General features: G+C 39.8%; 1 protein-coding gene across 1 annotated transcript in view; it reads left to right on the top strand.

Annotated features, from left to right (window-relative positions):
* Nucleotides 1-16,093, top strand: part of SPINK5 (serine peptidase inhibitor Kazal type 5) — a 63,077-nt gene that overhangs the window by 30,696 nt on the left and 16,288 nt on the right. Inside the window, exons 10-20 of the mRNA XM_043986815.1 lie at nucleotides 733-799; nucleotides 1,788-1,915; nucleotides 4,522-4,588; nucleotides 4,798-4,925; nucleotides 7,412-7,499; nucleotides 8,325-8,452; nucleotides 8,875-8,941; nucleotides 11,668-11,795; nucleotides 12,601-12,694; nucleotides 13,120-13,247; nucleotides 13,680-13,746. Of these exons, the coding sequence (XP_043842750.1) occupies nucleotides 733-799; nucleotides 1,788-1,915; nucleotides 4,522-4,588; nucleotides 4,798-4,925; nucleotides 7,412-7,499; nucleotides 8,325-8,452; nucleotides 8,875-8,941; nucleotides 11,668-11,795; nucleotides 12,601-12,694; nucleotides 13,120-13,247; nucleotides 13,680-13,746 (1,090 nt within the window). The remainder of the gene's footprint in view (nucleotides 1-732; nucleotides 800-1,787; nucleotides 1,916-4,521; nucleotides 4,589-4,797; nucleotides 4,926-7,411; nucleotides 7,500-8,324; nucleotides 8,453-8,874; nucleotides 8,942-11,667; nucleotides 11,796-12,600; nucleotides 12,695-13,119; nucleotides 13,248-13,679; nucleotides 13,747-16,093) is intronic.

Here is a 16,093-nt window from a genome sequence, read left to right as displayed (position 1 = left end):
ATATTTGAGAGGAAAGTGCTTCATGTATAACCCACATCTGATTGTTTATCAACTCAAGGAGGGTGATGGGGAGGGAAAGAAGGAGGGATAAAATTTGGAACTCAAAACTATAAGTAAAATTGTTTATTATTAGAAATAATCAAATAAATGAATGAGTAGATAAATAGATGATAGATAAAAGGAGAGGAAAGTGCTTTGTAAAGCTTAGGTTACTATATGGATGGAAGTTAATGATATGAACACACCTAGGAGGTGGCAGCTAGGTGATGCAGTGGATAAAGCACCCGCCCTGGATTCAGGAGGACCAGAGTTCAAATCTGGCCTCAGACATTTGACACTTACTAGCTGTGTGACCCTGGGCAAGTCACTTAACCCTCATTGTCCTGAAAAAACAAAACAAAACAAAACAATCAAAAGTAACCATGAACACAATTATCCAATAATATAGATGTAGAAAATGAGGTAAAGGGAAAGTGACTTCCATAAGGTCACATAACCAGGATTTGCATATACGTTTTTAAATGAAGATTTAACATGCTTTCCTTCAGAACTGGTGACTTGTGAAGCACAGCCCTAAGGGAATATGGACTCTGTACTTCTCCAATGTTAAGCAGGCTCAAAGAATCTAAACTGAGAAAATATTGTGCTAGACAGTAAACATTTCCTCATGAACAATTTTTCTACACTTGGACTAATCTCTCTCTGTCTCTCTGTCTGTCTCTCTTTCTGCAGTCAACAAGAAGACAAAGAAAAGGCAGCTGCAGAGGCCAGTGCAATAACAAAGAGAGACACCTATGAGGTAATTAAACCAATAATGCTGATAGTGGGATGATGAGGAAAGGGAGGGGGTTCATGAGGTCCTGGACCTCTGATTCAGGAAACTGGAAGGGGAGGATAAGGGTGACAGGAAGAAGAGTTAGTTTCTGAACAGAGGAGAGGTACCTCATCTTCCAAGAGGGCAGGCTTGGGTTTCCTTTTCATACTTGGGGATTTATCCCATTTGGCTCATGGCTGCTCCATGGTATGAACCTTCTTCCTGAACAATCAACCAAGGAATTTCCGAACCATGATCTCTATGATAAAATAGAAAGGGCTTTATACTAGAAGTCAGTGGCTCTGTCATTCATATTCACTTTGTTTCTCTGGGCCTTCATTTTTCCTTTCTACAATGACAGGGTTGGACCAGATAGAGTCTGTTATTTTGTGATTCTGGGTCAGAACATACCTAGGTAGATGATTGCAGTCTAGAGTGAAAAGGGACCTCAAAGGTCATCTAATTGAAACCCACTTTTTTGATTGAAGAGAAAGATGAAGTCCAGACAGTCTAGGGGACTAGTTTAAAGTCAAAAAAGTAGCAAATATTTGAGGCAGGATTTGTATGCAGGTCTTCTGAACCTATACACCACACCACACTGACCCCCACTTCTGGGACTTTTAGGTGATTGTGCAAAGTACCAACTATAGGGATTTTTCTAAATACTCAAGAAGTATAGGTAGACTGGGACAATGGAAACAACACTGAGTATGGAATCAGAAGCCTTGGATTTGAGTTATGTCATGGATTACTTTGAGCACACTTCTTAACAACTATGTGTCCCTGGTTACTCAATTGTCAACTGAGAGAGTAGATCTCTAAGCATCTTTGCAGCTCTAGTTTCTGTGGAAATATATGAAGCCAAACTGGAGGGCAGAGTGTCTGAGCAAAAAAAGAAGGCTGTTTGGGAAGGGGAGGAAGAAGGAATTAGGAGAAACCTTCACCCACAGAAGCATACTCTTGGTTTTCACAGAATCTGTGCCATGAATTCCAAGACCAATTAAGAAATGGGAAGTTTGTGTGCCCCATGAAGATTGCTCCTATCCGAGGCCCCGATGGCAAAATGTATCGCAACAAGTGTTCCATGTGTATCAGCATCTAGTGAGTACATGTGTGACATTCTTCCTGCTCCCCTCAAACAAAGGGCATAACAGAAACCTCAGAACTCTAGCCTGGTGCCTGATGGATCTAGAAGAATTTGAGTAGTAGAGTGAAAGAAGAATCAAGATTCAGGAGACCTGGGTTGGAGTCCTTGTTCTGTCACTAATGGACTGTGTGACCTTGTTTCTTCAGTTATATAATGACTGATGGGACTGGATCAATTGATCTTTAATGTTTCTTCCAGTTCTGACATTCTGTGTTCTTTGTAGCCTAATGTTCTCTCCACCTTTGACATTCTATGTTCTTCAAAAAAGAAATAATAAAGCTTTCAATGATTTAGTTTTTGCCTAATTTGTATTTCTCAACATACCCCTTCCCTTTCTCCTCCCAGAAAGTCATTCCTTATAACAAAAAGTAAAAAAAGAGGGGGAAAAAATTTTAGCAAAGCTAACTAACATATGTTATGAGCAATGTTCTAAGGCTCCTTTCTTCTCCATGTTCTGTATCCTAAGGCTCTATCCAGCACTGATATTCTTTGTTCTAAGGTTCCTTCAGATTCTTGAATCATTACAGTGATTAGGACACAACAATAGATTCATTAATGATAGCCCCCCAAATATAACCTGAATATTATCTCCAATATAATAAATTAAAAGTATAATATTGCAAATGACAATGCCTTCAAGCAAGGTCTGTTTTCTGTTGACCTCTAAAAGCCAATAAAGCAGATACTTGGTTTTCCCAGATATAAAATCATAACCAAAGAACAAGTAGAAAATCTGCAAATGTCAGTATGATTTGAGGTTACTTTAGGGAAGAAATAGGGAAACTTTTTTTCTGTTAAGGACTGGTGATCCACAGAATAGGGGTGGGGGGGCGGAAAGCAGATGATAATCAAATACCAAGGAAAAGATTATTTAATTAAATTTTAAATTTATATAATTAAATTTATATAAATAAAAAAATGAAATACTCAAACTTACATGCTTTTTACCTTAAGGAAGGGATCATGTAATTATATGTATATATGTTTGTGTGTGTGTGTATGTGTGTGTGCTATAAATCGGATAGGTGAGAGGAAAAAGAGGTCAAGGGAAGTGAAAGATGGGTAAGAGGACAAGTATAGAAAAGGGATAAAACAGAATCAGAGGGAGAGAAAGACAGAGAAGAGAAAACAAAAAAACAAAACAAGGAGGCCAGGGAGTCAGGAGACATGGGGAGAGAAAAAGTTTAAGTAGGTTTTTGAGATGATACTAATAATTTCTTCTTGTGACAGCATCATGTTCACTTTTTAAAAGTGACCTTTAGGGGCAGCTAGGTGGCACAGTAGAAAAAGCATCAGCCCTGGATCCAGGAGGACCTGAGTTCAAATCCGCCTCAGACACTTGACACTTACTAAGCTGTGTGACCCTGGGCAAGTCACTTGACCCTCATTGCCCTGTCCCTCCCGCCCAAAAAAAAAAGAAAAGAAAAAAAAAACAAAAAGACACCAAATGTATGTACTTTTAACATTCATTAAAAAAATATTTTTGAGTTCTGAATTCTCTCTCTCATACCCCTCCTTCACCCATTGAGAAAGCAAGAAATGTGATCTCATTTATACATGCAAAATCATATGAAAACATTTCTATTAAGTCATGTTGCAAAAAAAGCAAGAAATAAAATAAAATGAAAAAGTATGCTTCAATCTATATTTAGACTCTACCAGTCTCTCTGGAGATGGGTAGTATTTTTCATCTGTAAGTCCTTCAGAATTGTCTTGGATCATTGTATTGCTAAGAATAGCTAAGTGATTCATAGTTGATTATCATACAATATTGCTGTTACTATGTACAATGCTGGCTGGGTTCTGCTTATTTCACTATTAATCAGTTCATATAAGTCTTCCCAGGTTTTTCTGAAAGTGTCCTGCCTATGATTACTTGTAGCACAATAGTATTCCATCATAATCACATACCACACTTGGTTTAGCCATTCCCAAATTGATGGACATCTCCTCAATCCCCTCTATCCACTGAGCCACCCTTTGACTCCAGTGTCACCCTAGATTCAAACAAATAAGCATTTATTAAGTTTCCAATTCTTTGTCATCACAAAAAGAGCTGCCATGAATATTTTTGTACAGATAAGTCCTCCTTTCTTTGAACTTTTTGGGATATAGATCTGGTAGTGGTATTATTGGGTCAAAGGATATGGTTAGATCAGTTCACAACTCCACCAGGAATGCATTAGTGTCCCAATTTCCACACTTCCCCTCTAACATTCATCACTTTCTTTTTCTGTCATGTTAGTCAATCTGATAGATGTGTTGTGGTACCTCAGAGTTGTTTGAATTTGCACTTCTCTAATTGATAGTGATTTAGAGCATTTTTTTTCATATAACTATAGATAGTTTTGATTTCTTCTTTTGAAAGTTGCCTGGTCATATTCTTTGACCATTTATCAGTTGGGGAATGACTCATATTCTTATAGATTTGACACATTTTAAGTCTTAAAAAGTTAAGAAATAAGGTCTCTATCAGAAAAACTTCCCATAAAATTTTCCCCCTGTTTCTTGCTTTCCTTCCAAATGAATCTTCAATTTTGTGTTTTTTTCTTTCTTCTAGCCAACAAGAAGCCACAGAAATGGCAACTTCACAGGCAAAACCAAAGGCAAAGAGAGAAACAGATAAGGTAGTTATCAAAGCAATGTTGCTGTAGAATGAATGTTCTTGCTATGATTACAATCCCCCCCTGCACAGTTTCCCATGGGAGATGTTTGTGGTCAGGGTAACTAGATGGATTTGAAAGCTGATCCAACTATGAGGGGAAAGCTGGAAGATGGTGGGGAGGGGGACGAGAAGGAGCTCAAAAAAATGACAGCCATCCCTTGGTTTCCCCAGGATCTGTGTAGTGAATTCCGGAACCAAGTAAGGAATGGGAACCTCATCTGCACCAGGGAACATGATCCTGTCCAGGGCCCTGATGGCAAAATGCATGGCAACAAGTGTTCCATGTGTTCCAGCCTCTTGTAAGTAAATGTGTTTGGATCCTAATAAATATGTGAGGAGTACTTTGGTTGGGATGCTAGAGTGGGAGGGCATTCATTTTGAGAACAGGGTTGGGTTGCCCTTTGACCATGTTTCCAATTTCTTGATTTCAGACTTGTAAGTGATTTGTCCAGGGTCACAAAGTTGTGGAGGAAGGGGAGTGGAAGAAGGGCTTGGTGGTCAGTGATAAATATTGGTGGAGGGGGAAGAACAATAAATATATTACAAGTTTACAAGTAGCACATAGTACAGAGAGGAGAGCTATAGGAGGGGTAAAAATAGGGAACACTTTGTTATAACTTTTAATAACTCTCACACACATGCACACAAATATATGTTTTAATAAAACAACCCTGAATGGAACCCTGAATAGAAATCCGTGGCTTCCTATTCTTTTTTTTCCTTGTTGTTCATGTCTCAAGAAGTTTGTGATGGTGATGAGTATTGAATTTATAATATATATGCATACAATGCATATGTGTGCATGCATGTGTATATATGTTTATACACACATACAGTGAATTGGTATGCAAAGGAGAACATGAATCCAAGATTCATGACATTTGAGTCTAGGTCTGTGGTGTTTAAGGTTGTGATTTTATTGGAATTAGAAAATCCATAAATAAACAAGTGTTTGCTGTTCCTTTTTGATCATGGATGGAAGTTTATATACACTCATACACACACATACATATATCTTATCAAGGACTACTGACTCATGGAGAAAAACATTAAAAATAAATCAAGGCAACATCAAGTAAAAAAATGAATTCAATGATTCAAAAAATGTTTTTGCCTAAAGACATGCAAAATACCCAAATTTCTTGCTTTTTACATTAAGAAAAATTTCACATGATGTATAACATATATGTATGCATATATTCATATTTATCTACTCTCCTATCCAGCTTAGGAGAAGAGGAATCTATGAAAGTTTGAGTCAAGGAGACAAACAGAAAAAATAGTAAAAGAATTAGAGGAAAAGAATCATTTTGTAGTTGTTGTTCAGTTACTTTAATCATGTCTGACTCTTCATAACCCTATATGGGTTTTATTGGCAAGATATTGGAGTAGTTCGCCATTTCCTTCTTCAGTTCATTTTACTGATAAGGAAACTGAGGCAAACAGGGTTAGATGACTTGCCCAGGGTCACATAGCTGGTAAGTGTCTGAGGACAGATTTAAACTCAAGTTCCCCTGAATCCAGGCTCAGTGCTCTATCCACTGAGCCTCCTTTTGACTCCAGTGTCACCCTAGATTCAAACAAATAAGCATTTATTAAGTAACTTCCATATACAAAGTACTATGCCAGATACCAGAAAAAAAAGATATAAGTGACAGAGTTTCAGGGTTAGAAGGGACCACTGAGACTATCTAGTGCAATTCTTATATCTACAGAATTCCCACAACATCCCCAATTGGGTAGGCATCTGGTTTTCCCTTGAAAACCCATTGTGAGGCAGAGGCCCACAACATCCTGAAGTCACCCATTATACTTTTAGAAAGCTCTTCTGGAAATAATGCTTAAAACCCCACCAACGTAGAAGCCATTGCATTGCCAGTCTTCAGACAATATTATAAAAGTGATCATCACATCTATTTGCTACTGGTTAAAAATAAAAAGCAGAAAAGAATATTAAATAAGTAATCATAAGAGGGATCAAAAAGAGAAAGGAAGGGAAAATGAAGGACAGAAAAGAAACATAAGAGAAGTTGTGAGGGAAGGAAAGAAATGAAAGGGGGTAGGGGGAAGGAAGGAAAGATAAAAAAGAAATAGAATAGGGGCAGCTAGGTGGTACAGTGGATAAAGCACCAGCCCTGGATTCAGATCAAGATATTTGCCACTACTGCATGTTCAGCAACATTCACTTCCCTGAGAAGGTTTCAACTCAGCAATGAATTGTTGAAGAAACCTAGGTGTCGGGGGCAGCTAGGTGGTGCAGTGGATAAAGCACCAGCCCTGGATTCAGGAGGACCTGAGTTCAAATTGGTTCTCAGACACTTGACACTTACTAGACACTTACTAGCTGTGTGACCTTGGGCAACTCACTTAACCTTCATTGCCCCGTGGTGGGGGGAATAGAATATGAGAAGAGAAAGAAGATGAGAACATAGAAGGACAAAAAATATAACAGAGAGCCGGCAAACAGAGAGAGAGGGAAGAAGAGCTAGGGTGGATTCTTGGTTTATTGGATTAGCAGCCTTTAGGATACCCTGCTATTCACTTCAGATAATCTCTCTAAGTGATTAACTGCTGCTCACGGCTCATTAGGTGATCTGATTGTCAAACCTCCAGAGTTTGTGAGGAAAGACTAGAAGGAATGTCTGCATCAGTGTTACCCTTTGGACCAGACAGAATACCAACTAAGGCTTCCCCTGGCCTAGGGCAAGAGGTTGTTGGAAAGAAGTGATTCCCTGGGAAGATGGTGGTCTGGGATTCAGCTTCTCCCTTTCTCTCCTCTGTGCAGCAAAATGGAAGAGGAAAAACTGGAAGCCAAAGAAAAAGAGAAGAAAGAAGTAGATGCAGAAAAAAAGGAGAAGAGAGAAGCAATTCAGGTAATTATTTTCACATGCTACCTTTCTTTCAATACCTTCTGGGGTACTTGGGGACCCTCCCATAAAGAATAATTTACAACTATGCACAGGTGGCCTCCTCTCCCACTGCATCTTACCTCTGCCACTGATGGCCTTTGATGCACTTGGATCTTAGAAAGGGAAAGCCTTGCTCTTGTAAATGACAGGAGATTTAGTATAGTAGAACGCTGGATGGGGAGTCAGAATGCAAGGTTCACATTTTAGCTCTGCTACTTATTAAACTATGTGGACTGCTAATAAAGACTTTACTATCTCAAAAAAATGATGACTTTGTCAGTGCTGGTATTCTTTTCACTAAGACAAAGCACAGCCCTTCCCTGCCTTAGTAAACAGTTTCCATGAGCTTTTGTAACTCAAAAACCCTTTCTTCCCCTGGTGGCCAACCTTATGATGATCAGCATTATAGCATCTAGCTAGGTTCAAAAAATAGTTTGCTCTCCCACCTTGGGAGAACCTATATCAATAGATGACATCCTTTGCCTAACTTAAGTCAAGTCCTTTGCCTAATTGAGGCAAAGGTTGGATCGTTGGTTCCCTGGGACACTCAGTAGCCTCCATGACAGTGTTTTGGGCTATTCTGGACTCTTCTGGTCCTGACCTTGACCATGTCCAGGAGGCTATAAATGCAATAAGCCCTAAGCCAGGGACTTGGGTTCAAGTTTAGTTTGCAAAGAGCAGACTAAGCTCTTTCTTGCTCAGAAAGAACAACTTGGATATGAATAAACAGTATCCATAACAGAATATTGAGCCCTATCTTCTTTCTTTCTTTCTCTCACCCATGGCCAGGAGCTATGCAGTGAATACAGAAACTACATAAGGGATGGAAGACTTGCTTGTACTCGAGAGCATGACCCGATCCTGGGCCTGGATGGCAAGATGCATGGCAATACATGTTCCATGTGTCAAGCCTTCTTGTGAGTATAAGAGTCAAGATGTTTCCAGGAGAGCTTATGGAGGTTGGGGAATGGAGGTTGGAATGAAGGAGGTGCTAACAGAAAGCAACTCTGAATTTTTTGTTCCCTTTCCCTGGTATCTTTGACGAAGATGGTCACTGTGTTTGGTTGAAAGAATTCAGAAGTGGGATTCTCAATGGATGAGGGTCTTAGGCCTCTCAAGATATATCCTTACTCTTAGATATTTATTCTTGGATGCACAATAGATGCTGTTTGCTTACTGTGAATGTTTCCTTAAACAAAATTTAGCAAAGCCCAGGCCTGTCGATCAAGGCCCTTTGTCTGTTTCCTCCAATGTCAAACATACCACCTAGAGACCTGTTTTCTTCTATAAAAGCAGTCCTGGACTTGAAATGACATCTATTTCTCTCTCTCTCATAAAGCCAACAAGAAGCCAGAGAGAAGGTTGCTGAAGCATCCAGACCAATTACGAAGAGAGAAGTTACAAAGGTAGTTATCCAGGGATTGTTATGCTGGAAATAACAGAACAACACTTTGGATTTTTCTTCCATGATGAAACATCATGGGAACATAGAGCTAGAGAATATAAAATATCAGAATTTCTAGAACAGGGAACATAGTGTCCTATAGGGCTAGAGAGATCATAGACTTGGAGGCCATCAAGTCAAATGCTCTCATTTTACAGATGAAGAAACTGAGGCCCAGGCCAGTTAAATAACAGTCACACAGACACTAGCAGATGTAGTGTGCTGTATTTTTAGTCAGTCGTTGTAAGTTCAAAAACAGCTATTTTGGCAGCTAGGTGGCACAGTGGATAGAGCACCGGCCCTGGAGTCAGGAGTACCTGAGTTCAAATCTGGCCTCAGACACTTAACACTTACTGGCTCTGTGACCCTGGGCAAGTCACTTAACCCCAATTGCCTCACTAAAAAAAACAAAAAACAAAAGACAAAAACAGCTATTTTGCCACTCACTATCTTTTTTAACCCTGTGCCAATCACTTAACCTCTCTTGGTCTTAGAGTTCTCATTTGTAAAATGGACTAGATTGCCTTCTAAGGTCCATTACAGTCCTATAGTTTAAGCAAAGTTCCATGTGAGGTCCTGGGGAGGAAAGATTATTATTAACTTGGGTGGAGGGTAGATCAGGGAAGGCCTCTTAGAAGAAGTGCCCATTCCACTTCTGCATCATTATTCCCATTTCCAGCAACTTCATACCAACCTTCATTGCCACCATCTAAAACTATTGTAACACTCTCCTGGCAGGACTTCCTGTCTCCACTCTCTTTTGCACTCCACTTCATCTTCCATGCAGCAATAGACACATGTCCTTATGCAAAGATCTGATCAAAAAGTGACTATGGTTCCCTATTGCCTACCCAGTAAATCTCAACCAATCCAAGGACTATGACAATTAGGCGCCACCGATGACCCAACCATTATAATTTTATCTCTGTTTACTTCCTTTCCCTCCCTCAAGCCAAAGGACTTATTTTGTCCCCCTGAACAAACTATGTACTCTCTTCTCTCCATGTCTTTGGTCATTCCTTTTCTTTCTCTTGGTGTTCTCTTCCTCTCACTTCTTAGCTATTGAAATCATTCTCATAATTTGGACTCCATTTGAAGCACCACCTCCATTACAGTGATACATTCCTAGTCAGTAACAATCTTACTCCCTTGGACTTCACATAGCACTTTGCTTGAACCTGTCTAATGCAAATACAATGTAATATTATGCACTAAACTTTTCTTGGCTTCTTATGCTTCTATCAGACTATCAATTCCCAGAAGAAATGTCTTATTTCAACTTTGAATCTTTCTAAGTGTATTGTAAGGCAGGGCAGCTAGGTGGTGCAGTGGATAGAGCACCGGCCCTGGAGTCAGGAGGACCTGAGTTCAAATTCGGCCTCAGATACTTGACACTTACTAGCTGTGTGACCCTGGACAAGTCACTTAACCCCAACTGCCCTACCAAAAACCAAAGCATACTGTAAGAAGATGTGCAGGACCCTGAATAAGTGACTAATGTATCCAATTGAATTAAATGAGATAAAGATGAATCATGTGAGACAAGACTAACAAAGTAGGCTTTGAGGGTGCCTTGAATGTCAAGTTAAGGAATCTTTATCCTCTAGGCAAGAGAAGCCTTTGTAGATTTCTGAGCATGGGGAGAGATGATGTAAGAGAAGCCCTCAGATTGTTCCTGCAGACAAAATAACCCCATATGAGAATATTCTGTTGAAATTCATTTTTAGGGAGAATTTCTGGAGGGCAATGGATATCCAATATTGACCACAAAAGAAAGCCTAAAAATATTTTAAAAAATTTATAAGGGCAATTTTTGCATTTACATCCCCTTTACTTCTGAATGTAACCTCATCTTTCCCCTCTCCAGAAAGCAAAGGGAGAATGAACAAAGCAGCTTAACTAAATGAACTAATGCATCACAACCTGAGATTATGTATTTCCTTATCTTTTCTTCTAGACCAAGTGTGGTCTTTATGATTACCCAATGTCAAGCTTCAGGCTCTTACTATTGTTATTTTCCTTTATGTTTTGCAGTCTGTAGGGAGGCCAAAACTCTTAACTTGTCCCCCACCTTTAAAAATTGTAAATGGAGGGAAGAGTTGCCAATTTTTATGCCATTGTAGATAATCATATGCCAATACTTTATCCTGCCCCACCCCTAAAACAAACAAACAAAAAACTTTGAGGTTATGAAATAGTATTTATGAAAAGAACTCAGTATCTGTTTATTGTAGTCACTGATCACTCATAGACAATTCTTTCCAGAGGCTGTATAAGGAAGAATCTCTGGAATTCACTTAGTGAGCTAAAGGTTGGACATTTCAGAACAACCCCACAGCTATGAAGTGGTTGGAGGCTTATTAGACCTGAGAACTGAGGGGCCTGAGCTCTAGTCCAGGTTCTCTCACCAAGAACTCCTATGGTCCTGGGTAGGCTGCTTTTGTTCTGAAAGGTCTCAAGGTCTTCCTTTGGAAAACTAGGAGGTTGGACTTAGACTCTCCTTAGGGTCCTTTTTATAGTGAATGACATATCCCTTCCGGCTCTGACATTTTATGCTTTCTATCCTAAGGTCCATTTGAGATCTTACATTCTAAAAGCCATTCAGAGACTCCACAATTATGATCTAATTTTTAAACTTCTAGGAATCTCTGAAATGTCAAGATTACCATGATTCCCTTCTCTTTGTAGGATTCATGTGAAGAATTTCGGAGTCTTATGAGTAATGGAAACCTTTACTGCACCAGAGAAAATGATCCTGTCCGGGGCCCAGATGGAAAAACACATGGCAATAAGTGTGCCATGTGTAAAGCTGTGTTGTGAGTAGACACAGCTAGGAGCTGGAGGGTCTGGTCTTTTTTATAAGGTTATCTGTTCTCAGTCACAATTCAGATGCTCAGTGACTTGAATCCCAGCTCCCTATACTATTTCTCCCCCACCAATAAATTCTCTTAGTGATCTTAAAGGAAATATAAAATGATAGAAAAGGACATATATGTATACACATGATACATGTATACACATACATAAACACACATATGCATATACATAAATATACATGCACACGTATATATACAGATATGTATGTGTATATACATATTCATGCATGCATATACATACACAGACATACACTGACACATATATGTCTGAACTGGGGATTTCCTGGATATATGGCACTCTCCATATGGAAATCCCTGGAGACAGGAGATGGAGGGTATGTTTGAATATCCATAAGTCAGTCAGTGTAGCTGGTATGGTAGAGGGGAGGGAGCTGTGAGAAAACTGAAACACTAGAAAGAGACATTTAAATTGATATCTTTTAAGGTGTCATGGCTTTTAAGCCTGAGATAAGGTAGGAAGTAAAGGCATTATGCACATTTTATAGATAAGAACTGAGGATCCAAGAAGTGAAAGGACCCAGATCTTTCCTCTACTTAGAGTCCCTCCACCTCAGCTGATTTTTATGTACAATCATTGTATTTATGTTTTGTAGACTGCTAAGCCTAACATAGCCCCAAAACCATAAATATAGTTATTATAAAGTTACCATCTAGAAACATATGCCGCTTATCTCCAATGCACATTTCCCATTTTGTAATCTATCTCCCACTTTGTACTTTCCAGCCAGAAAGAAGATGAAGACAAAAAGAAGAAAGATGAAGATCAGAGAAATACCGAAGGAAACAACCATGGGGGTGGTGGAGGAGGAAAACCGAAGGTGAGAGGCATTTTTCACCAAAGGGAGTTCAGCTTTATATATTCAATTGACCTAGCTGTATGAAAATATAATTCAGATCAGGGCCTGCTGAGCAGGAGGGTATGAAGCCTGGATTTGCTCACTTATACAGTAATAAGGTTAAAAGCTGAACACCATCTTAATGATCATCTAAATCCCATTATACAGAGCAGAAAACCTAATCCTTAAAATCTAAAATTAGCTAAAATCTAAAATAAAAACTTAGCTCTGTTCTACAGAAGAGGAAATTGAAGCGTGGACTTTACCAAGGGTCACACAGGGCACCTCACATACTTTCCTCATCAACAACTTGGTTATTTCTTCCTAACCACTGAGTTTAGCAAACCAATTAAAGAACACAGTCAAGTACTATAGCAGACTCAGCCTCTCTCTGCTCACTATTTCAGGACCAATGTACTGAGTTTCTGGAAGAATGGAAAAAAGGAGGTCTCAGTTGTACCCGTGAGAATGACCCTGTACGTGACGCCAGTGGCAAATCCTATAATAACAAGTGTACCATGTGTAAGGAAATCCTGTGAGTATCTGAACATATCTGCAAGCAGGGAGCTGGCAAGGGTAGAGGTGGCGTGGGGGTATTTCTCTGGATTCTGGCAGGCCTTCCTTCCTGAACTTCACAGGCCTAATGAGTAAAGAGGCTGAGATTGGTTTGTTCCAAGCAAATGCTTTCAAACCATTAGAATTTTCCCAAAATGAAATAGGCTGCCTATGGAGGCTGTGATTTCCCTTCCCAACTGGACTTAGATGTTCCAGTGGAAGCTCAATAAATCATTATCAGGATACCAAGAGTGGGAAAGGTAGGGGCAGGGATACCATCACAGGCTGGGATGTTGGACCAGATGATCTCTCAGGCTTCTCTCTATTTTTGAGCCTTTGATGTTATGTATTCCTTGAAGATGATCTGTTTGTATTCACCAGACAGAACTTTTCTCCCTTCCATCTTTTCTAGAGGTAAGGAAGATGAGGCCAAGAAAATGACTGCTTTCAGGAATAACAATAATAGCACTCCTGGAAAGGTATGTTATTCCTCTGACAGTGGAAGGGATGGACTTTGCACAAACTTCCACTTGAACCATCTCAGATGAGGTCAAGGATGTATGAAATAAGGCTGCTTAATCAGAATATTTTCCTTAAAAGTCTAGGACCTTAGGGGCAGCTAGGTGGCACAGTAGATAGAGCACCAGCCCTGGAGTCAGGAGGACCTGAGTTCAAATTCGGGCTCAGACACTTAACACTAACTAGCTGTGTGACCCTGGGCAAGTCACTTAACCCCAATTGCCTCACCAAAAAAAAAAAAAAAAGTCTAGGACCTGGAAAAGAGAAAAAGTATATAGAAGCCACATTAGAAGCAGTGTCCTTCCAGAAGTTTTCCTAATCAATCAACAAACATTTATCTATAAGGCACCTATTGTGTACCCAGGGAGTGGGGACATAAAGACAAGAATCAAACATTCTTTACAGTCAAGAAATTTACATTACACAAGGGAATATAATGTATGCACATCCAATTACATATAGAACATGCACAAAAGACATAAATGGTGAGAGGGAGGGTGCTATCACCTGAGGCATCAGGAAAGGGTTTGCATAGAAGGGATGTCAAAGTAAGTTTAAGGAAAGGATCTGGACTGTTTATTTCCAGGAGTCACAGAATCACAGATTCTGATTATTTAAAGGGAGTTCATTGGTCATATAGTCAATAGGAGGTTCCCTTCATGAAAGAAATCTCTTTGTGACCTTGGGCCATCAATTACGTCAACAATAAAATGTGATGGTTGGGCTAGAAATCCATCCAACTCAAAATGCTATGATTTTGTAAACCCCACTGTCTCAAGATAATGGCATGTGGTAGATAAGGGGATTTAGCAGATACTCAAAGGCCCACTTGGAGATTAATCTAAACTGATTGAATTAAGTGAGAGTGACTGACTGCTGACTATCTTACTTCTAGTTAACTAGATTATAAGCACATCTGGCTGGTCCTTAAGAGGGTATTGTTCTCAGAAGCTAAAAACTCTGAACTTTACATCGAGACCACCTTTGGTTCCAGTGAACCAATGAATTTGAATGACACTAGCCAATCAGCTTGAAGAACCTCCCATTTCTGGGAGGAGAAGATGAAGGAGGAAGTTGATGCTGGCAAGTCCTCTTTTGGTGCGAGACATTAGCTTGGTGGCAGAGGACTTCAGAAGTGGGAGGTTTAGGAAGGCCCACAGGATTTCCATGCTATAAGAAATCTGTTCTCAATCTTTCTCTTTCTTTACTATCTTATATCTTTTAATAAGCCCTTAAAAAACCTAAACTCATTTATCAGTGATTTTAGCCAGTTTCCTCCCAAAACTGGGGGGACAGATTAGAACCCACATTTAGAATTTTAAAATACACACCACTCAAAGGGGCAGTGGGGATACTATAACTCGGCAGTTTAGGACTAAATCTCTGCCTACTGACATACCCATCTTTCTTTAAGTTCAAACTAAAATCCCATCATCTTTTGAGGGGCAGCTACATGGCACAGTGGATAGAGCACTGGCCCTGAAGTTGGGAATACCTGAGTTCAAATCTCACCTGTATGACCCTGGGCAAGTCATTTAACCCCATTTGCCTTAAACATCTGGGGCCATCTCCAATGGTTCAGATGTATGTCTTGTCACTGGATCCTGTAAGGGCCTAAAATTCTAGCGATGGTGTCTAAAATCTAATGAGTGGTCTCCTTAAATTAGAAAACATATAGCACCAGTCTTTGGGCATTAAGTATTTATTAAAGTATATTAGGGTTTAGTAAAGAGAAACACTTGGATGATATATCCCTATTCTACCTCTCTCTCCCGCCTCTGCCCAAGTCAGGAACCGAAAGAGAAACTCGATCTCCATGGCTTTTCCCAGAAGCGTCCTCTCAAACAGGAAGCCAGGCCATCCTCACACACAGCTCCATGCTAATTGGCTGGTAACTTTGATTGACAGGTCCCACAGGTGGCAAACATCACTTCCTGATGACGAGCTGACCTTTGAAACCCTGGAAAAGGTCACTTCTGGATGCTAAATTCACATGGTTTCTTTTCAGGCCAGAGCTCACAAGTTCCCTCCCAGCAGGGGGTGTCATTCCAGTTCTCACAATCCAGATGGCTCTGGAGGAGAGAGTGAAGTTGGTAACCTTGCACAGCCCTCCCTCACTTAAATCCAAGTCAGTGCAAGTCATGACATCACCCTGATGTCATGGTCCTCTTGGAGAATGAAGAACAAATAAAATCCCATCTTCTATAGGAAGCCTTCCCCAATCCTGCTTAAATTTAATTCCTTTCCTCTCTTGTTTATTTCCTATTTATTTGTCATATAGCTTATTTGTACATATTCATTTGCCTG

The sequence above is a fragment of the Dromiciops gliroides genome, chromosome 2 (assembly GCF_019393635.1).
Source record: "Dromiciops gliroides isolate mDroGli1 chromosome 2, mDroGli1.pri, whole genome shotgun sequence".
Classification (NCBI taxonomy): Eukaryota; Metazoa; Chordata; class Mammalia; order Microbiotheria; family Microbiotheriidae; genus Dromiciops; species Dromiciops gliroides.
Note: the sequence above shows the minus strand (reverse complement) of the source record. Positions and strands in the feature narration are given on the sequence as shown.